Source organism: Xiphophorus maculatus, chromosome 19 (assembly GCF_002775205.1).
Source record: "Xiphophorus maculatus strain JP 163 A chromosome 19, X_maculatus-5.0-male, whole genome shotgun sequence".
Classification (NCBI taxonomy): Eukaryota; Metazoa; Chordata; class Actinopteri; order Cyprinodontiformes; family Poeciliidae; genus Xiphophorus; species Xiphophorus maculatus.
The window spans coordinates 11,960,899-11,983,756 of NC_036461.1; the positions used below are offsets into that span (position 1 = coordinate 11,960,899).

The 22,858-nt window shown below is 38.5% G+C and overlaps 2 protein-coding genes across 2 annotated transcripts in view; both read left to right on the forward strand.

Moving 5' to 3' along the window:
- Nucleotides 1-32: 32 nt before the first annotated feature.
- mocs3 (molybdenum cofactor synthesis 3) lies at nt 33-9,392 on the forward strand. The gene is made up of 13 exons (XM_023352143.1): nt 33-245; nt 1,292-1,424; nt 1,510-1,602; nt 1,756-1,876; nt 2,540-2,614; nt 4,275-4,392; nt 4,492-4,600; nt 4,701-4,763; nt 5,242-5,405; nt 7,266-7,313; nt 8,451-8,547; nt 8,640-8,747; nt 9,181-9,392. The coding sequence occupies exons 1-13, from the start codon at nt 153-155 to the stop codon at nt 9,336-9,338; spliced, it is 1,380 nt and encodes a 459-aa protein (XP_023207911.1). The 5' UTR covers nt 33-152; the 3' UTR covers nt 9,339-9,392.
- Nucleotides 9,393-11,095: 1,703 nt separating this feature from the next.
- Nucleotides 11,096-22,858, forward strand: part of LOC102227592 (serine/threonine-protein kinase D3-like) — a 48,251-nt gene continuing 36,488 nt past the window's right edge. The window contains exons 1-3 of the mRNA XM_005799147.3: nt 11,096-11,487; nt 13,167-13,322; nt 13,477-13,805. Of these exons, the coding sequence (XP_005799204.3) occupies nt 13,304-13,322; nt 13,477-13,805 (348 nt within the window). The 5' untranslated portion in view covers nt 11,096-11,487; nt 13,167-13,303. The remainder of the gene's footprint in view (nt 11,488-13,166; nt 13,323-13,476; nt 13,806-22,858) is intronic.

The following is a 22,858-nucleotide window of genomic DNA, read 5'->3' on the forward strand; positions in this document are numbered from 1 at the left end:
ACCACGTGGTCTCATTTCCACGTGGTCAAACCCGGAAGTTTTCATCGTGCTCCTCATATGCCAACCTCTGTTGGCGGTCCGTTCATTTAGCAACAACTCGACGTGGTTTCAGATTGTATCCAAACGTGCTTTTTTTACGCCTCTCTGAAGAAATGGCTCAGGAAGTGTGCAGCTTGAAGGCGCAGCTGGAGGAGAAAGAAAAAGAGATCGCTCATCTCAAGAATAAACTGGCTCTGCTTGAAAAGGTATTGAAGTATTAGAACAAATATAAGCTTTTGTGTGACCTTGGTGAAACGCTGTTATAATCGATTGACATTAATGTGTTGTTTTAACATAGCATATTCCAATATGCATACTCCGTGTAAGTGTTAAGTAGTAGTGCATTTCTGTGCATTTCTTTGGCCACATTCTGACAATTAAAAGATCAATGAGCTTAAACAATGCAGCTATTTTTTACTGTTGATGATGATTTACTCTGCATTATGCCTAATTTATATCAATGTGTCTTTCTAAAGATGCCAACATTTCTTGCAAGAAAGTAGTAACTTGAGCCCTTGCAGGTCATTATCTAATCTAAAGATTGAACCCATGGAACTCAATAAAAGTTAGCTTGGAAGTTGCTCTTAATGCAAAGTCACAATTACAGTTATATATTTGGAAGTTGGGCTGGAGTATTTCTGCATGGATTTTGCATGTTCTTCCTGTCCATGGGTGGGTTCTCTCCGGGTACTCTGGCTTCCTCCCACAGTCCGAAAACATGACTGTTAAGTTAATTTGTCTCTCCATTAATTGTCCTTTGGTGTGAATGTGTGTGTGTGTGTGTGTGTGCATAATTGTTTATCCTGTGTGTGTCTATGTGTTGCCCTGTGATTGACTAGCAACTTATGCATGGTGTACCCTTCCTCTCACCCAGTGGCTGCTATAGATAGGCACCAACCTCTTTCCAGATGTGAAAATATATTTCTTATTATTTAATTTCCTTTAATGTAAATAGCTTGTGTTTGTTATGGTTATGGACTTTCAATAAATATGTCTTCATTGACTATGTTGATTTTAAGTAGACTGAATAAAAATTTTACATTTGCCAATAGTTATTCTGCTAATTGATCAATTCTTGTGTAAAAGTTACTTAAAATACAAATGAACATACCAGAAGCTGATTTCATCCATTACTCTAGTAAAACACATTTATGATGTACAACACATTGCCTTGGGATGGATATGAAGGCCTTTCTATAGTAGAACATGACAGTGAGAACCATATAATAAAACCCTGCATGTGTGATAACAGAGCAACGCCTCAGTGCTGGAGGTCCAGGACAAAGTGACACCGCTCAATCCCCTGACAGCCAAACCAGCACTCAGCAATGAGGACATCATGCGCTACAGCAGACAGCTTCTCCTGCCCGAGCTTGGTGTAAAAGGTACCCATACAGACAACAGGGAGGTTCGGACATATAAAGTTTATGATAGGATTATTTGAGCTGAGAGATTCTGCATTCTTTTCAGGCCAGCTGAACTTATCTGGAGCATCTGTGCTGATTGTGGGCTGTGGTGGACTAGGCTGCCCACTCGCCCAGTACCTTGCAGCAGCAGGCGTTGGTGGGTAGATCAATGCATATTATGATGGAGCTACAGTAGAAGTTGGGGAAGTATTGTATCTTGGGTCAACAATAAGTTTAAAAAATGTTGATATTGTGCTGCAAGTTAGTTTGTAACACAATACAGACGATAATGACAAACTGTCCCTCCCAGGGCGTCTTGGTCTGCTGGACTATGATGAGGTGGAGCTCAGCAACCTCCACAGGCAGGTTCTTCATGGAGAGGAGAATCAGGGCCAGGCTAAGGCTCTGTCTGCTGCTAGGGCAGTTAAAAGGTAAGACTTGAATGACTTTAAGTTTTTTCAAATTCTTCTTTGTTAAATCAATCTTCATGTGTTATGGCTGGTAAATGCTAAGAAAATGTAGTAATTTGTGTCTGTTTGTGTCATTTTTCACCCTCTGGTTTCTGTGCAAAGTATGCTGGCGCTTTATAGTCTCGCCACAAGTTATATCTAGCCCTGCTTTTCTCCTCACTCCACAAATATTTTGTAAACATGTTATTTCAGAAGCTTGTTTGTGGGCCTTTCTAGCCCAACAGTGGGCTTATTGTGGGCTTCGCAGAAGTCATATCAATTCAGCCACATGAGGGCGACATTAACCTGTGCACTCATTAAAGCTACTTCTACATTTATGCTCTGCATATTATAGAAGTTAGATTGATAACCAAAAGGTAAAATTGGAATATATTGGAGTATAGTTTTTGTTTCAAAGTTTATTCACTATCTTACTTATTAAATTAAGAAGCACAAACATATTTTTGATGTGTTTGTTTTTTGCTGTTCTGTCGATTCAGTATTGGTTTAAGCTAAACTCCCAGCATGGATTTGTTCTTGAACTTTAAGTAAGCTGAAGGATATGTATTTTGCTTAAAATATATTTCCAATTTCTGTAAGAAAGATGAGAATCTTAAAATCCTTTGTCTGTATGTGTCTCTACAGGTTGAACTCTACCGTGGAGTGTATTCCCTACCATCTGCAGCTCTCACCAAAGAACGCCTTGCAACTCATTCAACAGTATCCTCAGGCTACATCTATAACCTGTCAAAAGCTAAGATACTGTCAGTATAAATCTTGCAGTTCCTGTCAAGAATGTTGTTATAATTTTAGGTTTATCATGTTGTATCTGAGTCGCTCTTTTTTCCAGACTGGAATGATTATACTGCATACTTCAGTTAGTTATATCAAGCAACAACAGGAACGTACAAGTTTAAATTTATTGTGTATTTTCTACATATTGGGTCCAAACTTTGGCTGCACCACTGGCTGCAAAAGTTGGTTACATTTTTGCTTTCCAAAAAGAATTTAAAGGGTTCTAATCCTGGCTTGGGGTATAACTGCATGGAGTTTGCATGTTCTCGCCATGCATATATGGGTCCTCTCTGGGAACTCTGACTTCCTCCTCCAGTCCAAAAACATGACTGTTGCTCTAAATTGTGCTGGGATATGAGTGTGTCTCAGCTCTTATTGTTATTTGTACTGTTTGTCTAATTTATCTCTGTGTATCGATCTGTTCAATGTCTATTGGAGATGAGTGAGGACAAATAGTATAGACAATGTATGGATCTAAATTGTTCATACAGACCCATGCATATTCAGACACTTCTGCCAATATTTGGTTAGATATTTTATCATATCTCTTAGCATATGTCAAGCTTCTACCATAATTATGTCAAATCACTTGACCACTCTTCTTGGCCGAACTAGTAGAGTTAATCTGGTTTTGACGAAGTTGCATAAATTTTCATCAAGGTTGAAGTTTGTGTGACTCCAGAGGCCTACATTTAGACATTATAATATCGAAAGAAAAAATTCACAGATGGAATTACCTGGCCATTCAATATATTTAGGTACTCAGCTGCCTAGCCACTAGGGATGATTGGTGCATCACTTGATGTACTACTTTTCTTACCCTGATGAAGCCACCACTTTGGAACAGTGTAAATCTGCTCTCAGCAGATCTTGCATGTTGCAACATTTTTTTTCCATTAATCACCCTAATCAGAGGTTTTTGTAAAGCTATGCTGCTGTTCAGTCCCAATCCTCAAATTCCCTTGTGGAGCTGCTGTTATGTTCACCCTTTGAACATAACTGTGTTTCACCAAAGGTTTAAGTGATTAGCAATTACATTCTTTCAAAAAAAAAAAAAAAAAAAATTATCCAACCACATTTTTCGCTCAAATTTGATGGTTGCCCTTTATACTGAAAGTTTTAATAATACGTTGGACAGCTCTTAAATCAATTTGTGTAGCTTCCACAATCTCTGTAGATGTTTTTATTTGACAGATAAACGACTACAGGATGTGTCTTCTGACAAGGTTGTTTAAGAAATGAGAAACTACACACTGCATCAGTCAAGCTTATATAACTATGACATCATAATCTATTCAGTAATTAATCAATGTGAGGCTCTTATCTGTTTGCTTGGTTAAATCCAGCTGCCAACTTTTTTGGATACACAGTGTATAATAAAGGTTGAACTAAATCATGAAGACCCTTAAAATTAATTGCATATGTGGCCTTGAGGGCTGTATGTAACCCTGGGATGAGAAATATAATCCAACTCATCTGTAAAGTCTTAAACAAGTTTATGATTAGTTGTGTTGCACAAAAAGTATTTTGTTATCCTAATAAAACTTAAGTGATTTTGGTTAATACTTGACTCCTCATGCCTCATGTATGACATTGTGGCTGACTGTTCAGACAACGTTCCCACACGTTATCTGGTAAATGACGCCTGCGTGCTCAGTGGCAAACCTTTGGTGTCGGCGAGTGCTTTGCGAATGGAGGGACAGGTAGGCTGTGGGGATATTCTTGTTCCCCCTCACTACACCCAGTTTAATGAGATCTATTGCATTAATTGTGTGTGTCTCTGTGTGTGTGTGTGTAAGCAGTTGACTGTGTATAACTACTGCGGAGGCCCCTGCTACAGATGTTTATATCCACTTCCCCCACCTCCAGAGACGGTAACCAACTGTTCAGATGGAGGGGTGTTAGGAGTAGGTGAGTTTTTTCCCCCTCACTTTCTTACTTTTATCTGAAGCAATTAAGTTTGTGAATGTAAATAACTCTTATTTGAACTTTTTTTTCTTATTTATTCCAGTTCCAGGTATAATGGGCTGCTTCCAAGCCTTAGAGGTCCTCAAAATTGCCTCTGGGCAAGCTTGTATCCTTTATCTTTCCACTACTTTGTCCCACTTCACTTGCAGAACTCTCCTTTGCCTTTTTGTTTCTTTGTTTCAAAGTATTTTGCCTTGTCATTGGGATATGCCAACAATAAAATTCTCAGAAAGATTCTATTGTAATAATGCCTTGTGCTTGTCTGATAAGCAAACAAAAACAGAAATATTATGTCTACATTTTCTGAGCTCTGCTTTCTATTTATCTGCCATTGTCTTGTTAAACTGCAGGGATTTATCCCGACTCGCAGGAGAGCATAGGCTTGCTCTATCCTGCCCTTTGTGTTGCATTGTCAGTTGCATGCTGACACCTGGCTATGATGCGTCATTCAGGAAAGTGTTGCGCTTTTTTCCCACCAATACTGCCTGAATGTTGCTATACTCTTACAACACCAGTGGGAGACGTGTTAGGCAATTCTCTGAATCTTTTTAAAAAGTAACCTTTCCCTTGACTGGGTGTGCCAGCTTCCTGCGGTCAGCAGCTGCTGATGTTTGATGCTCAGGGTTTTAGGTTCAGGCCCATTAGGCTGCGGCCTAAGCAGGCTGACTGCGCGGTGTGTGGAGAAAGCCCCAGTGTGACGCAGCTGATTGACTATGAGGCTTTCTGTGGGTCTGCCGCCACAGATAAGGTTGGTCATTAAAGGAGCTTATCACAGCGTTCCTATGCAATCATGAAAAGTATGGAATATGATTGTCATTTTCCAAATCTGCATAAGTGTGGTATAAAGATGATTAACTGAAGTTTCAAAATTATTTTACATAATCCTTTATCTAAAAGACTGAAGGACATATATTATCATAAATAGGTGCCATAAAATTCCAAAAGATGAAAGATAAGTCACAATTGTGTGTGTGTTTTTTTTAATTACTCATTTAAAATATTGATTTATATGCACAATGAGCCTTTTGAGGTTCACTTTCAAAATCATAACACTTTCATATATATGGATGATACTGAGGTGTACCTGACTGAGCTGTTCCAATGCACAAAAGCATATTTATTGACAAAAATATTAATTTTTATTGGAATTTGTCAAATGAATGTTATTGCTTGTTAACGAGACTTCAAAAGCATGTGACATGTTTTCTACACAGAACCTCTGTGAGGGAAAGGTCAGTGTGAACAATCTCTCTGTTGGAAATACTTTTATTTCCAGGGTTATAAATTTGTTGAAATCTAGGATTTAATGGAAGAACCAATTCAAACCAGATGGAAGAGGACAGGTTATGCCTTGGCTACAAAAGATAACTAAAGCAGGGAGTAAACCGCCAGACTTCTCAAAGTGTTGTTTGTGAGCATAAAGTTTGCCTTCTAATAAAATGTTTTCTTTTAGCTTCAGTCTTTATTTTTTGTGTCCTCTTTAAATATAAAACATTCACTTATATCTGTAGATTAAAAACGACTCTTTCCAAGCATTCTTCCGGCATGCTTAGTCCTGATGACTAGCTTCTTGGGAACGAATGTTTGACTGTATTTTCTATATTTATTTATGTATAGTGCTAAATGTTACGACAAAAGCACTAAGTTGGCAACAGGGGTCACTATTGTTAACCGCACATGTGGAGGTAGATAAGATCAGCAGATAAGATCGGTTTCAAATGTAAGTATTGGCTGATCATTGATACACATAATAGCTTAAGGTGACTTTTTAGGGTCAAACAACATGATTTTGGAGAAAGTTAACTGTAGTTGGCTTCCTTAGTAGTTGGTCTTATAGAGTTGAAATGGTGTGACAGATGGTGTTGGATTGTTTTGTTATCACTACAGAGCAATTCAGCCCTCAAACCAAAACTGAATATGTGGAGAAAAGTGAGACTTCACTGCATGGCTTTTTAATTACTATGTTGACTGTTGTTTGGACAAAAAGGGATGCTAAAGCCAAAGCTCATCAAAGTAACAATGCTATTTAAAACTCGAGTGAAAATTATGTTTATCTGGACAAACCACCATCGTTACTCTGAATAGCTTATATTGAAGTTGGAGACTTTGCGATTGCTACCTCTTGGGTGGCCATTGTGGTACAGTGTAATACTCGATTGCCATTGCAAACATAATGCCATTCTTAGTAACTATGTGCTTTTTTCTTAACTGCCTTTTGCACCTTTCTTTCTTCTTTTAGTTTTTATTTCATTCAAAAGGAAAAGTTGTAAAAATTATGATCTATAGATTTTGAAAAAGAGATGATCTAGTTGGCCCTGATGCCGAAAAGCATAAAAATGTATCCTTTTATCAAACCTCCTCAGAAGTTCAGCATTATATTGTTTCTTGATTTGTGGAAAAATATGAAGAATAAACTCGGTTTTTAAAACATTTTATGCTGAAATGCCCAGAACATTCTAAAACGCAATACAGGGGTTAAGAAATTTTAATCTGGAAAATGTAATTTTTAAAATGAAAAATTTGTAGTAACCCCATAGATACATTTGTCATGTTCTTCACATTATTACCCCTAGAGTTAAATGTGGTTGATATCTTGTTCTCTTTTCAGTGTCGCAAACTTAACCTCCTGTCCAAAGATCAGAGGATCACGGTGCAGGTAAAGTATTGCACATATTTCGGAACAGTTAGGTCATTGCGTGACTCCCTGTATTTAGTGCCATTTATTCTGTGATTACTCACAATTTTCTCAGTTTTTATGTGCATTCATAAGCAGATTACATCTCAGCTCTGACCCAGCCTCAAATGGGAAATGAGTGAAAATGTGCCTGTAGATTTTCTACGAGAAAGAACAACGTTTTCTCCTTGGCACTGAGAGAAGTGGTAGCGGATTGCATCTGTTTATATTTCAGCAGATTTGGTGCTTTGAAACCCGCTGAGTCATTAAGCCCAGAGATGGGGATCATAATTGATTGGGGTTCAACTGTAATTATGCAAGGGACTCTATTTAGAAACAGTTTTGCTTCCTGTGATTTAAACCAAAGCTGTTAAGCTGCTCATTTGACTTCAAAATTGCAAATCCAGGCAACTTTTAACATTTACTGAGTCATTTTGGTTTCCCTATTTAACTTAAGATACAAATCTACATATTTTACTTTGAAATATAAGAGCCACCACTCTGTTCTATTAAAGCATTTGTTAGTGTTAAGATGTTTCTCAGTAATCAGAATATTATTTAAAAGTGTATTAATTTAGTAATTAATTTTAACAAGTGAAAACCAGATTACATAAGACTGAAAAAAAGCCTTTCTAATACAGATATTCTGCCCCTCTGAAAAGGTATGCCTGTGTACTATACAGTGAATGTATTCAGTACTTGGTGGAGGCTCTTTTTGCATAAATTGGTGGTGAGACATGAAAGCTAGTCAGCTTGTGGATCTGTTAAGGAAGCCCAGGTTGCTCTGTCTTCCACTTGATAATACCCCTCAGACTCTCTATTGGGTTTAGGTCAGATGGGTTTGCTTAGATCCAGCACAGTGATACCGTGGCCATTAAAGCAGGTATTTGTACTTTAGTCAGTTTGGACAAATGCCTAGTCTTGGTGGAAAATGAACTCAGCCTCCCCATAAAACTTGTCAGCAGAAGGAAGCATGAAGCGATTTAAATTTCCTGGTAGAGGGCTGCACTGACTTTGGACTTGATCAAACACAGTGGACCAACACCAGCAGATGACTTGGCTCTACAGGTCAGCCTCACTCCTGTATGTGCCTTTCTAAATGTTTGACTATAATTCCAGGAATATAAATCGGTAGTGGATAATTCGGGACTTCATATCTTGCTTGACGTTCGCCCTCTTGTGGAAGTGGATATATGCCACTTGCCCTTCTCTCTCAGTATCCTTTTGTCTTGTAGTGGAAGCACACCATTTGAAAAAAATCTTCCTGCTTACTGTTTCTGTACAATTCTTCTCCTTAATTGCTACCAGATATCCCCCTCTCCAGCTTAGAGCAGAGAAAGAGTGAAGATATCCAGTTACTTCAGCAAAGAATCGTCCAACTGAAGCAGCAGATGGCAGGTGACTGCCAGCCGCCAGGTACAGCACCGCTTATGATCTGCGTCTGTGGTTAAAAACAAACAGGCTCGTCGAGCCACTTTCTCATATTCATGACCTGCTGTGGTCTCATGCTGCAGGAACGGAGGCTTAGGTTGGTCGGGTTGTAATGGAGTTGCTAGGTGACCTTTCCAAAACAAGTACAGTCAACCTGAGTCGTTGCTCAGCTTCAGAGAAATTAATATTCACAATGTTATTTTGGGCCGATTCTTATTAAGGAAGATAAATTTAGCTTTCTGATCTTTGTGAGTTTTAGTGCTGAACTATTCATATCATTTTACAAAATTCAGTCTATAGAAACTCTTAGTCTTTCTTCCTTGCAGCATGTCAACATTCAGGAAATGCAGCTTGAAAACATATTGAGCCTCAGCAAAGTCTGCCAGCTCATTGATTTTTGCTCTGTGGTTTCTTCTAGTTTATGTCATCTGTAAGCTTGGTAATGACTCCCAGAAAGCAGTGCAGGTACTGGAGAAAATGAGTGGATCAGAACTGGACAATATCACGGTTAAAGATATCTGTGGAGGACTTATGGCCTGGGCAACGAAGATCGACACAAGATTTCCACAGTATTGATGCAATCTAATATTATTTGCTTGTAATAAACTTTTATGTTTTCCTCCTGTTGACTGTTTTTATTCATATGCTGTCTGTTTTACAAATGTCTCCAATGTCATCACTCTATTTCACAATCTTTCACATGGAGTGCTATGATAGGCAAGTTCCCATATTTTGTTTTGTTTTGTAATAGACTGTGAGTAGGCAGCTGGATTACTCGCAGGCGTTGTAATTGCAAAATCAAGTTTCTCTTCCTTTTATTTTTAAGCCAGTTTTTAACATAATTCTTAACTGTGGGAAGCAAATTTATCATATAATGTGATTAAACTCAGCCATATATATATATATGGACTTCTAGAATTTTTTATCAAAATGAACATTTCAGCAATCTAGAAGACAATTTATGCTATCTAAAGTCAACTTTTCAATTATCTGAAATGTTATTCTCTATGGGATGAAGGATGTCAAAGATATCCATAAGTATATTGCCTAAAAAGGATTGTTGTTTGTAGTCATAAATTTCATTGAAGTTGGTGAAAAAGAAAATGTCCCGCATACTTATGAAATAATCTTAAGTACAGAAAATGTCAGGGATATTTAGACAACAGTCACTGAAATGCCAAATGCCCACAGTCATCTTACCAATTATCCAATTTTTTAGCAAAAACTTTACTTTTTTACAACAAATAATTTCTGGAATATTTAAAAAATCCACATATTAACTCCACACAAGAAAATGTTCCTTCTATAAGTGTTCACTTCAAGTGTATAATATTTGTATTTTACTGGGATTTAATTAATAGGCCAACAGAAATGGTAACTGTGAAGTGAAATGGAAATGATTCATGGCTTTAAATTGTCTTACAAATGAAGCAGTTTGTTGAGTTAGATTTTATTCTGTGGTATTAAAGCAGGCTAAATACGAATGCATGCCACATTTTTGAAAATTTTTAAACCATGTATCATTTTCCTTCCACATTAATTATCTACTACTTTCAATTGACCCTCCACATTCAATCCAAATACATAAAATACACTATATAATTCAAGCTTGTGTTTGCAACTTGGCAAAATGTGAAAAGATTCATAGGAATGAATACTAATACCCAGTAGTCTTGAAGGATTAAAGCGAAAATTATGTTTGACATATATGAAATATTGAGTGTGGGAGTTGATTAGAAGAAACTGAATTATGGTTGTCTTAACTTTCCTACTCAGGTGCTATTAAATGTTAAAACAGCTGCTTAGATGTTTCGGGATAATTTAGGTTGCTCAAACTTTAATTCCTAAAACGGTGAGAGAGAATTTAAAGGTTGGCTTGTTCTGAGTAAACAATTTTTGAGAAGCAGTTGTAGTTCGGTTTTAAAATGTTATGGAACCGGGATGTGGTCAGATTTTATGCCATAACGGCCTGCCATATGGCTGCCTCACAAACTTTAGTCTTTTGACCAATTAGAACTATTTTCTTCTGTCAAACAGCAGCGTGTGCAAGTGTTAAGACACATCAAAATACATTTTCTTTGCCGTTAGCTGACATTCACTGAAACCAACTTGACATATTTTGTTCCAGTGTTACTTTAAACTTACTTTCCTTTGAAAAATGAATGTATTACCAACCAATCCGGGTCATGTGGAGGATTTTTGTTCTTGGCACAGTTAAGATGAAATAACGGAAAAGGACCGCGCTTGCGCGCTGGTTTGATTACCCCCTCCCCTAGCGGAGGCGCCATTGCTTTACATGGACTGTAGTTCAAGTTTTCCTCTCCGCACATGGAAACTCACTTATGCGGAGATAATAAAAAGACTCCAATCCCCAGCGAGAACAACTACTCTCCCTCTTTTTTTCATCCTCGTCAAACAGGGGGAGTAGTCACAGCTGGAAGGATAATGAGATGCGCATGAATTTACAATCTGGAATAAGGGATTAGATAAACTAAATGGACCGCACGGTTCGTCTCGGCGAATCTGAATGAAGAGTTTCAGCTACTGTTCGTTAGTTGCAAAACGACGACGCTGCGCCTTTTTTGCGTGTGACGTCCAAAATCGAAAAACAGAAAAAGAAGGGACCAAACTTCAGGCTTAGCTGTCTCTCTGTGGATGGAGTTGAAAAGTTTCATCTTCAGTTGTCTCACAATGGAAAGACAAGCGCCCTTCGCTGGAAGTGGAGGTAAAGTGTCATTTACTTCGACGGGTTTGGGCTGAAACAGATTTTTCAACGTAGAGGGGGTTCCGGGGCAACAAAGAGGGACAGAGAGAGCAGATTTGGCGGCTTGTATAACTTGTTTTGCTGGCGTCCGCTCGGTTTAGGTTTTGCCAGCGAGCCGATAGAAAGTGGGAGGGGTGCAGATGTTCTGAAGCTTTGGGTCCAGATGTTTGTGCGGTTGCAAGAGGTCTAAACGTCAAGTTGAACTATCTCCTGCCTCTCCTTGGGGCTCTAATGTTCGTTTAGAGCTCTGAAGGATGAGGTAGGAACCAAAAAAGTTACAATTCTGATATTCTTACCATTTCAGTGGCTCATTTGTTAGAAAGTATCTACAAATTGTTAGCAATTGATATTTAACAAAGCAATGACAGGCAACATGTTTTATGCTGTGCATAAACTGAAAGCAAGCCAAATAAAAAAGTAATATTATACTGTAGTTATATTAAAAATTACAAGCATTATAATGGTAAAGCCCTGGGGTGTTAGATAAACCAGTGATTCTCAACCAGACGGGCCCTGAAGAGGAGAAAGTGTGTCTTAGTGAAAGGGACACACTGATTGCATGGTCAAACGAGTTTGCATGCACTTATCTGCATTTTGCACTTATCTGCATTTTGCATTTATCTGCATTTTGCAAGTGTTTTCATGGAAGCAAAATAAATAAAAAATAAATAAGCACATTATTTTGACTGTAATGGACTCTTAAAAACAGCATTCCCTGCACACGTATTCACTCTCCACAGAGAGACAACAGGAAGATCCTGAAACAAGCAGGAGTTTGTCAGTTAAATATGACATGCTACAGATGGATGAAACGTGGCGTCTGTGTTCTATTATTGTAAAAAATATATATATATTTTTAAGGTTGGGGATCTTCGCAAAACAGGTCGCTAGGTTTCATACTTCTCATGTTGTGCATCGTTATCGGGAGCAAAAAATATTGTGCTAAAATATTTATTGTGCTAAAGTCACAGAGTAGTTTGTTTCTTTTGCTACTTGAACTAGTTTTTTAAAATATAATGATTTATCTCATAAATCATAATTAATCCACATAAGGTGTGTGTGTTTAAGGTCGCGTCAATCTGATTTATGGCTGGCATTTGCTTTTCAAGATCTTTTAGCCTACTGAATTTGCCCCCCAAAATAGCTGAGTTAATCAGTTTTTGAAATTTTTTTTTATTATTTAAGCAGATTTATTTGTGGATAATATCAAAATTAGTTTGATCTGAACACTTTTGTTAGTAGTTAACAAACAAAAATTAAACAAGAAGAAGAACATCTGCTCTTATATTTTTGTTCTCCCTTGATAAGCATACGAATAATAATGCCTGCCGCTAAACTGAATGCTGGTGGATAGCTGATTTTATGATTAGGTAATAGAAATCAGCAAGAATTAATGAATTATCAGATTTTTTCAAGGTGTGTTCCATTTTTCTAGGAGAATATTTTAACCACCAGCTGAACTGAATGCCAAGTTATAAGAGGCGGGTAGTTCCAGGATTGGGAATAACCCTAGTGTAATGAGATTTAGCCTCAAGGCTTGGAACAAAATGTAAACACCAAGAGCTGACTCATTCATGGCCCTACTTTGCTTTTTATTGTTCTAATAACGTGTGTGTCTTTGTGTGTGTTTGTGAGAACAGGCTTCCTCTGGTCAGAGTGGATTACTGACTTTAGAAAAAAGAAGGAACAAAACGTCAGGATATGAAGTTTGTTGCAGCAGCCTGTGGATTGTTCAGAGACCTTCCCTCCCTCACCTGGCCCATCTCTTGAACGATGCATGCATTTTCTGAGCTCAGGTGGGTGGGCAGCATCCTCTCAGCATCATTTCTGTGAGTCAGTAACACCTAAATTAAAAATATACGGCACTGACTCATTACTACTGATGAGGAGCGCACATTTCCCGTGTGACAAGCCCATCCACAGAGACCGTGCTGTGCTTCTCCCTGCCAGCCTTCACTGAATCCCACCGTTCAGCGTTTTCTCAAGTCTCAACTGGAAGAAACCCAATGTCTGCCTCCTCTCCCCCGTCCTTTCCTCGGGCCTTCCTGCACTCGCTCCATCCGCTCCACCCACCCTCGCCGGGATCGCCTGGACAGCTTTACCAGCGGCTCTCCAACGGGAGCCACAGCGCCCCAAGTCCTACCAACTCCCGTAGCTCTTTCCATGGGGTCTCCTTCCTGCTGCAGATCGGACTGACCCGGGAGACCGTGAACCTGGAGGCGTGTGATCTCTCACTGTCTGCAGTCAAGGACCTGGTGTGCTCCATAGTTGATCAGAAGGTAAGATTGTCCTAAAATGTCTTTTTTTTTTTTTTTTTTTTTTTTTTTTTTTTTTTTTAAGTGCCATCCATGCAATTATTCACTTTTTGAAATTAAAGGTTTTCCTAAAAACTTCAGCCAACATAATGATGCCTCGGAGCATGGTCTTTTGTCTCCCTCCACATTCATCTGTCCAGATCATGTTTTTCCAAAGCAGACATCTGCGCCATGTGCTTAAATAATGAGTCAAACACAGCAGAAACGTGCAGGATGGTCGCGCCGAAGCTCCTCCAGTTACACAACACGCCGTCCACGTGCCAATTGTTTATGTTGTGGTGTTTTGTTACTTGACGTGAAACAAGTGCACAAACATGTACAGACCAATGCAGCACTTTTCGGTCCAATCTGGAATCCACTTTTATTTTCCATGACGGTGGTAATGTGTTATAACCACACCGCTGGAGTGGATTTCAACACAACTGTAGGTCATGTTGGTAAACATAATTTACCATTTCTTTTGATTTCTGGAAAAATAACTACTCGGATGAGTGCAAGTAATATGTTTTCCCCCTGTTATTTTCCAGTTTTGCTGAAATTTATCAAAAAGTTTTATTCATGTATTTTGGTTTCTGTGTCTGTGCGTGTGTTCATTTTTATGAAGTGTAACACTTTTGGAAGAATAAGCATTTAAAGTTTTGCTTTATGAAATAGCTGAAATAGCATGAAGAAGTAATTTGGGAAAACTATTAACTCAGAAAAGCTCTATATCTACCTAAGGTACAGATTCAAACAATCAAATATTTTGTTGCCAACTTCTGATCACAGTTTTAGTTTTTATTGCTTTTACCTGTAAATACCACTTTCTCGTAGAGTACTTTAAGGCTACGTTCACACAGCAGGCAAATGTGACTCAAATCCATTTCTTTGCACATACCTAACTTTTTCATCGCAACCCGAACATCCCAATTTCAATCTTTTCACCCCCCGAAGAAATCTCATCTGTGCCACTTCCATATGTGGTATGCGGATAAGTATCTGTTTGCAAAGCGTCTGCGGTCTAAAAGGTCTTTTCATATCTTTACATCTTATCTGACTTTTAGGTCATTGATGTGTGGTGTGCATCATGATTCTGTACCAAAAGAAGCCAGATCAGACATAAACAATGGCTGAAAATTATAATTTTGAAGGAAGTCTGTGTCAGTGGATCACATCACACCACACTCCCGCTAGTTGTGATCAAACTGGGCATCCAAACATACTTCTCTGCAGAAGTCTGTTTGCTGTCCTATCTTTTTATAAGCTTCCCTCGTGTTGCCATGATCTTGTGACAATACTTTTGGCTCTGAATAAGTTTAAAATTGATCCATAGTCAATGGCATCCATTATCATTTCTGTAAACAGTTCGCTGCTCTGTGATGTCGACATTCACGCTCTCCTGATGATACACACCTAAAATGTAATGTACACCACATCTTAAATAATTAAAATTCACAAATTAAATAACAATGGTATCTCATTTGATATCTCAGAGGGAAAAGCTTTGACTTCGTGTTAAGTCCTAAATGTAAATATTATATTTCTACAGGACACTAAGAAGCTTTTTGCAATCCATTGTCAATTATTTATGTTAGCAGCAGAAACAGCATCACAAGCAGTCAGCACTATACAGCTCTACATGTCACCAATTTACATATTTGACTAATATTTCTGAACAAACCAAAGTTAATCAATAGGCGATGTTTTAGTTTCTTCAGCAATTTGCATTCAGTAATAGCATTGCTAGCATTACTGACTGTAAATGTCAATCTCTGCGTCTATAACAGGGCATCTGTTTGTACTCAGAAAGTTCCAAGGTTTTAGGGTCTCAGAACTAAGGCTGAAAAAGATGGAGGTCACTGAGTAGCCTCGAGCTCAGTGACCATTGTGGCTGTCAGCCATATAAAACACTCTGAAAGTTATAGGTATAAACTATTTATTCACACATCTGACTGTTTCTGCAAATTAAAGCACTGACACTTACTGTATCTACAACATCTACTTGTTAACATGTACTTTTAGTGTTTGCGTAAGGTGGCTTGCATTGCTAATCACGAAACAAATGGGACAGGTTTTCCAAATGGCAATAAATAAATCATCATCGGTTGTGATATCATTGACATAATCTGCTCTTCAACTTTAGAAACAAACCAAGTCTAGCATGTTCCATGTCGAGCGAAACATGACTCTTCAAAAGGATAAAACTTAGCAACTTTGCTGTAATTCGCTCAGCTTCCTGTTATCTTGAAGTCTAGTTCTCTGTTGTGGTAGCCTGCATGAACAGACAACATGCCTCTACATAATACACGGCTTCCTTTCTAGAAGCTTCTACTAGCTTTTGCGTGTTCTCTCCCCTTGTTTTGAAATTATCTACAGCTATTAAATTTACAGTTTGATGTATATTCTTAGTATTACATCATAGCTGATATCTCATTTGTTATTGCTTATAATTAAAAAGTAAATTTTAACATTTATGTGATGGTTGATGTAAAAACCCTTACACCTCTGTCTGTCGTGGTATGCTTTCTGTGCTTGCTATGGAATATAATATCTGCTCATTTACATTTATTGTAGAAATAGTAGATGCATTTCAGATGTCATATTTGAAACCAAATCATGTCATAATTTCTTATATAGTGGAAATGGCTAACTTTGTTTACGGTAACAACTTTTATGCCAAAGTATGTTGTTGTCAGTGTAACATTATAGGTTGAAAACAAATTGGATTTTTATTTTCCAACTACCTGATGGCCTAATGGGGCCAATCAAGTGTGAAGTCATGCCATTCTGGTCATTAGATAGTTTTTCTTTTTTTTAAGTTTTTGTTTTTTTGACTTGTTACAAATTCTAAATAGTATTTACCTAACACTACATTTAAGTTTGACCAAACCATCAGCTTGATTTGTATTCACCTGCAGGTTGTAAATATCTTTCTAGTGCTGTAAATATTTGTTTTGCATTAATATTTTCTGCACTTCGTTGTTGCATGGGATTAATAGAGAGCGAAAGCCTAGTGAATTAATTTAATAGCTCGAGAGTGGATCCATTATCGCCTTTTTTTTTGGCCTCTTTTGATTAATGTTGATTACTCTGTTTGGTCTGTAATTATCGTTGACGGAATAAAGAAGAGCCTGATTAAAAAGAGCCATTTCATCAGCAGCTGGAATCTGCAGATTTAGACTGGACATAGCAAGGCTGATGTTTGACACAGTGGTTGTTAAAAATGAAGAGGAATGACATGAGGAGCTGGCTTAAGCAGCAGGAGGATGTGGAATTAGCCATCTGTACTGAGTTTGGGTCCTTTGCCTCCAATGTTTTCTGAGTTGACATTCCAGAGGAGCTGGGTAATGTTGTTGTTCTTTACGAGGTCGGCTGATTCTCACTAGCTAGTTATGAGCAGTTCTGGTCCGCAGAGCAGAAAATCTCATCACCACGGACATTTCAATGGATTCTGTAATATGTTGGATCTGTTGCAAGAAAACAGTAAGAGGAAAAGAGTTGGAAATATGAGGCTTTAAAGACTGAGAAAATCAGTACACGGTCCTCCCAACCAGCACATCTGCCAAGATGAAATCCATATTTCTTTTCTCTTGTGCACTCTTTTTTTATCACAGAAGATGGTATCCATTCAGATGTGGTGAGATTATCTTGGTTCTTCTCTACATTATTGCAGCAGAACACATCCAGCCTGCTCAACTGCTTTTGTTGTAAAGTTTGTCTGCCAATTGTAGTGTGCTGCTTCAACTATTTCATGACATCCAGCCAAATGGCTTTGAGATCAACGGAAAATATGACTGTATCCTCGTGTGCTTTCAGTTTATCCCTGCCTCGCTTCTTGTTTTAAAATATGCATGACAGTGGGAAGTTTTTGTACGGTCCAGGTATTCGTGCCAATTTGTAAAGCTGTGGATCTCTAAACCTGGTTTGATTGTCCACTGATGGATGTCCCATGGCGTCTCTAGTCAGCAGAACTTCAGGTGTCTGTCATCGAAGTGGAGACAGGAAAACGATTTTGGACTTCATCTGGCAATATCTGCACGGGGGTAAAAAAAAAAATGAATGCAAGTGCGCTTCCCTCCCATGGTGCTGTTTCCTCCGCTGAGACTTGGCCCGTTTCACCGAGTGACTCACCATTCAGTCATGCGACAAACAGGGATGCTCAGTCCAACTAGAATCTGTGCAGTCCAGTGTCAAGCTTTCTGCTGTGTCATCATTGGGAACTTTCTGAGTTGATTTCAGTTCCCTTGTCTTAGTTTTGTAAAAAGTTCACATTATAAGGCAGAAGTTCCACTGCTGCAGAGATGGCAAAAAAGCTGTGTATACGTTTTAGTTATGAAACAATATCCTGATAATCATACATCTCTTGGAGACCTGTTCAATTCATCGTTTGAGAGTGCAAAGTGTATGGGACAACTGCAAACCAACCAAGACACATGGCTATACATCTAAACCTACAGACAAGGAGAGTGTAAATCAAAGAAGCAACTAGGGGCCTATAGCATCTCTGAAGTATCTAGTCTAGTCTGGTATTGCTCTGTATTTAGCCCTAGTCATCTTCCCATTAACTAGACTAGATTATTATTATTATTATTATTATTAATGGGAAGATGACTGGGGCTAAATACAGAGCAATATCAGATGAAAAGCTTTTGAAGTTTCACCTTTCAGTAGGATAACAACCCTAGAAATACAGAAATAAAATTTGTGGAGTTAAAGAGGCGTAATGTGAAAAAGTTAAAATTGTGTGAATACTTTTGAAAGTACTGTAAAAGTTTGCTTTAGAAACATTTGGAATTAAACTTAAGGAGGAAACCTGATGTAACGTGACGTTAACATCTGACCTTACAATCTAATGGTAATGGAAGTGGAAAAATGTTATCATTATATCCTTACACCACCCACAAATTAGCTTTCTAATATTTTTATTAGAACTTTGTACTGAATGAGATTTTTTGTTTTACGGGCACATGACTCATTTTTGCCAACAGTATTCATTTGTGTTTTGGATAGGACTGGTGCTGTAAACTTCAAAGAACTCAAAAACAAACTTTCGGTACCTCATGCAGAAAAAGAGTGACCACAATGAAGTCAGGACGTTAGTATCACATCTGTCTACTGATGTCTTCATTTTGCCCCTTCTAACATTTTCTGACCAATGTACGCGTCTGACCAAAAATAACAGATGCTTCTTCTCATCTATGTAAGCGGAGGCTTGTTGACTGAAGGCCGAAGTGATGCTCAATTTAACTCGACTTTATTACAGTGCTGTTTATAGTACTTTAAAACTGGTTGCACTAGATACTTGGTCTTAATGATGCGGATATATTTTTACTTTCTGGCAAGAGAAATGTATGTGAACAAGAGCAGCTACATGGTAAAGAAAATATCAAGTCATCTACACTGTATCTCACCAAAAACTAAATAATATTCAATAAACTTGGTCAACAATAAGAATGATTTATTTCAGTTTTAAAACATATGAGCTGAACTTTGAGCCTAGGATGATAGATTTATATCTAGTAAAATAGAGTTGATATAAGTTAGACCAGATAGCATAAAAGCAGTCGGACTGTACTAAGCTTTAAAAACTGGCAGCTGGTTCTTTGTTGTATTGTTTTATTATTTGTGGAAAGTCGCAAATAGGGTTTTTTTTAATGCAGAAAACAATCTTAAAATTTCATCCTGGAAGAAAGTGAAGTCTCAAAACCTGTTTGACACCTGTTTTGATCAGAGTTTTAGTTAGAATTAGTTACATTTTAGCTTGGAGATGTTGCTGTTGTTCCACAGCATCAGTGTGTTTTAACTCATTTGGTGTTAAGTATTGTGGCTTACAAACAAGTTCAAGCTCCTAAAGAGGATTAGGAAGAAAAGTGAACTTGTTATTTTGCTGCATTCACTTCTTTTACAAAGTGGAAAGCAGTTGCTGCTGTGGTATGGGTATCGTAGCAATCTGCAGTCGCATTCTTTTGGTATCTTCTTAAATCTTGTGACCATAGCTCAAGGACAAATAGTTGGTTTCTTCCTGACTTCGGTGCTTTGCTTTCCTTAAACATAGCTGTTTTAAAGTTTCGTTTTCTTCTGTTGTTTTTTCCACATTAAAGTTTTAGGTCATGTGTTCAAACTTCATAAGAAGTCACGCAAATTCTGAAATCACCATATTGAAAATCCACACCACACATGAATACAATATATAGCATTGAAGTGGTTTGGCATCAGTATGCCAAATGTCCCAGATGTTTGCAAGGTTGACTTTTCATGTCTCCCCTTAACTCTTTCGTCTTGAATCCATCTCATTGTTGGACAGGGAGTCATGCAGCCTTGTTATAATAGCAGTGCATTGTATAGATTTTGTGCAGCTCATTCCCCTCCCTGCGAAAGGCTCAGCCACATGACTTGGCCAGATTCCACTGAATAGATTTCCTTTCTCTGTTCTCTGAGCTGATCTAAAAAGTTGCTTTTGATAGTAGTGGTTTGAACACAATAACCAGTTCTAGTGGGTTAAGGTTAACCTTAGAAAAGAACAATCGGGTCTAATAGGTTCAGGCTCTCGCAAGTCCTGAATGCTTTCAAATCACTTCTTGTAGTGTCACCCCTCCGGAGGCAATCCAGGCTCCTTGAAGGCCGTGAGAAAGGACGAAGGCAGCCAACCATTGGGTGGTGGACTCAGATCTGATCCAAGATGGCTTGTTCACATCCCGGCTGTGACTGCGCCATGACTCCAAGCCTGGAGCTCGCTGTGCTCCGATTTCTCCTTCTGGTTTTTTTGGGGGTGGGGGGCTTGATGAATGGCACGAGATAAACATCCATAGCTTCCACTTGTCGAGCGCTTCCTGTTTGGTGTCGCCCAAGTCCTCTCATGCAGCCAGCAAGGGAGCAGTTGTGGGACAAAAGTTCACGACTCTCTGAGAATGACTCCCTGCAAGCCAGCTGGTCGCCCTGGACCGCCAGCCTGATACAGAGCATTCCATCTTCACCCCGGCATATTTGGAGAATGATGCGATGCTGATGATGATGATTATGGGTGGGATCAGACTATTAGGACATGGAACATTTCAGTCAAACACTTGCTGGATGCCTTGTTAGATCAGCTTTGCATTCAGCAACGCAAAGTTTTTGTAATAGACTTTTTTTTTTTTTTTACTGATAGTGCAGAGTTTACTCCAAAATGTCAGTTCAGGTCCTCTGAATCATTTGAAAAGAAAAAACTAAGGGTTTCCTCTATTGTTCCTGGTGTGTTCATTACATGATGCTGTTGCCGTTGCAGTACAGCTGGAAGGGCTGTACTGCAACTGCAGCACAGTACAACTGCAGAACAGAAAGGCAGCTGCCTCAGCCACAGGTTTCCCTACTGGTTTTGTCATTGCTGTTGACTCCCAGGCTCTGGTTGAGGTCTGTGCAGCTGCCTCTGTAATTACCGAGACAAAGGCCTTTTTGAATCAGAAACGGGTTGGAGAACATAAGGGAATGGCAAAGTGTTATAAAATAAAAATTAAGAGTGCTTTTAAATATTAAAAAAAAAGTATCTCTTGAAAAACACTGTAAAAATCAGTGCTGGATACTATTTGTTGCTGCCTTTTGTGTCTAAAGTAAAAGTAAGTTTTAACAAATAAAGACAGAAACAAAGTACCTCTACCAGCCCTGTTTAAGATACATACTTTTTTTGGTAAACATTTACATACAAAGCTGAATGGGGGAAAAAAAAAACACAAACTGAATGTCTTTAGTAAGAAAGGTAAAGAAAAATAGGGTTACGATGCACAGCGTTATTCTAGTACTTCTTTGCAGAACTCAAATTTTATTACAGCATTTCGATTTTTTGGGTGGTAGTCTATCAGTATGGCAAATCTTTACCTAATACTATACACTCATTCTTTGCAAAAAAAAAAAGGATCTGGGACAAATTTGTCAGAAAGCTCTGTTGAAAGATTAAGTTTCTCTTAACTGGAGATGTTGTTTTTGCATCAAACATATCTTTCACAATTCTGACCAAAAATCCAAACCTTAGTTTCAAATTGCCTAGTTTCTTTACATCTCAACGGGCCTCGTATTTTAATAGTGCATACACATTTTTTATCCTCTGTGAATGAGAGAATGCACCAGGTGAAACATTCAGAGGCCCCACTTCACTCCAACTAACCTTGACTGAAACACAAAGGAAATAAATCACCATCAGATTCCCTTGTAGTCAAGAGATGATGCCAACAAGTGCATCATCTCTTGGAACTGGTAATCGTATTTCACCCCAGAAGATGTCCCGGCAGCAGCAGCGTAGAACCGTATGTGCTATATGAAGCCTAAACTTTCCTAGAAAGTTCATTTGACTTTTTGTCAACAACAAAACCAGTCACCAGTGAATCAAAACAACTGGTATTGGTTTTAAAAGACATGGTAATTGCTCCTTTTATACATAGGTTTTCAGTGTTTATTTTCAGCTTACTAATGTATGTATTCCAAAACCATGGCGTTGACTAAATTCATATCACAGTGGGGATTGATGCACATGCACAACCTAAAGCCGTTTTACACAAGGAATCTATCAATTTTCCTGGTCTTGGAGTAATTTGTGGAAAACGGGGGAAGAAAGAAGAAAAAAAGGAGGGGGGGGGTATCTCTGAAGTTAAGTGAGCTAAGTAATTTCTACCATCTGCAGTGCACATTGCTGCCTCCTTGCTCCCCTTTAAATGTAAAGTGGCAAGGCAGAACACAAGGCCTGGCCGCAAGAGTCAGAGAATGACAGAGTGGAGAAGTTTGGATCTCTCTGGAGAAAGGGGGTTCTTTGCGGAGGGGTTTGAATTTTTTTTTCCTTGCCAAAACCATCAGAAGAAGGCAAGTTGCACCACTAAACGTAGCTTGTAGTTTGCCTGAATATTCTCCACCGCACTTGACTTGCCAGTTGTGAGTTTATAATCTTGCACCACTCCAATCTCTGCTAATGCTATCTGAAATGGCTTTGATTATTATTGTATTGAAGTGGTAGAGTGCAGCATAACGGTACACCCATTTAATATGCGGGACTCCCAGCCATTTTGTTTCTGTGA

Excerpts from the sequence above, each read along its gene's own strand:
- mocs3 (XM_023352143.1), top strand. The coding sequence starts at position 153 with ATGGCTCAGGAAGTGTGCAGCTTGAAGGCGCAGCTGGAGGAGAAAGAA. Across the intron at positions 246-1,291 it reads AACTGGCTCTGCTTGAAAAG|AGCAACGCCTCAGTGCTGGA; the intron begins GTATTGAAGTAT and ends GTGTGATAACAG. Across the intron at positions 2,615-4,274 it reads GCCTTGCAACTCATTCAACA|GTATGACATTGTGGCTGACT; the intron begins GTATCCTCAGGC and ends CTCATGCCTCAT.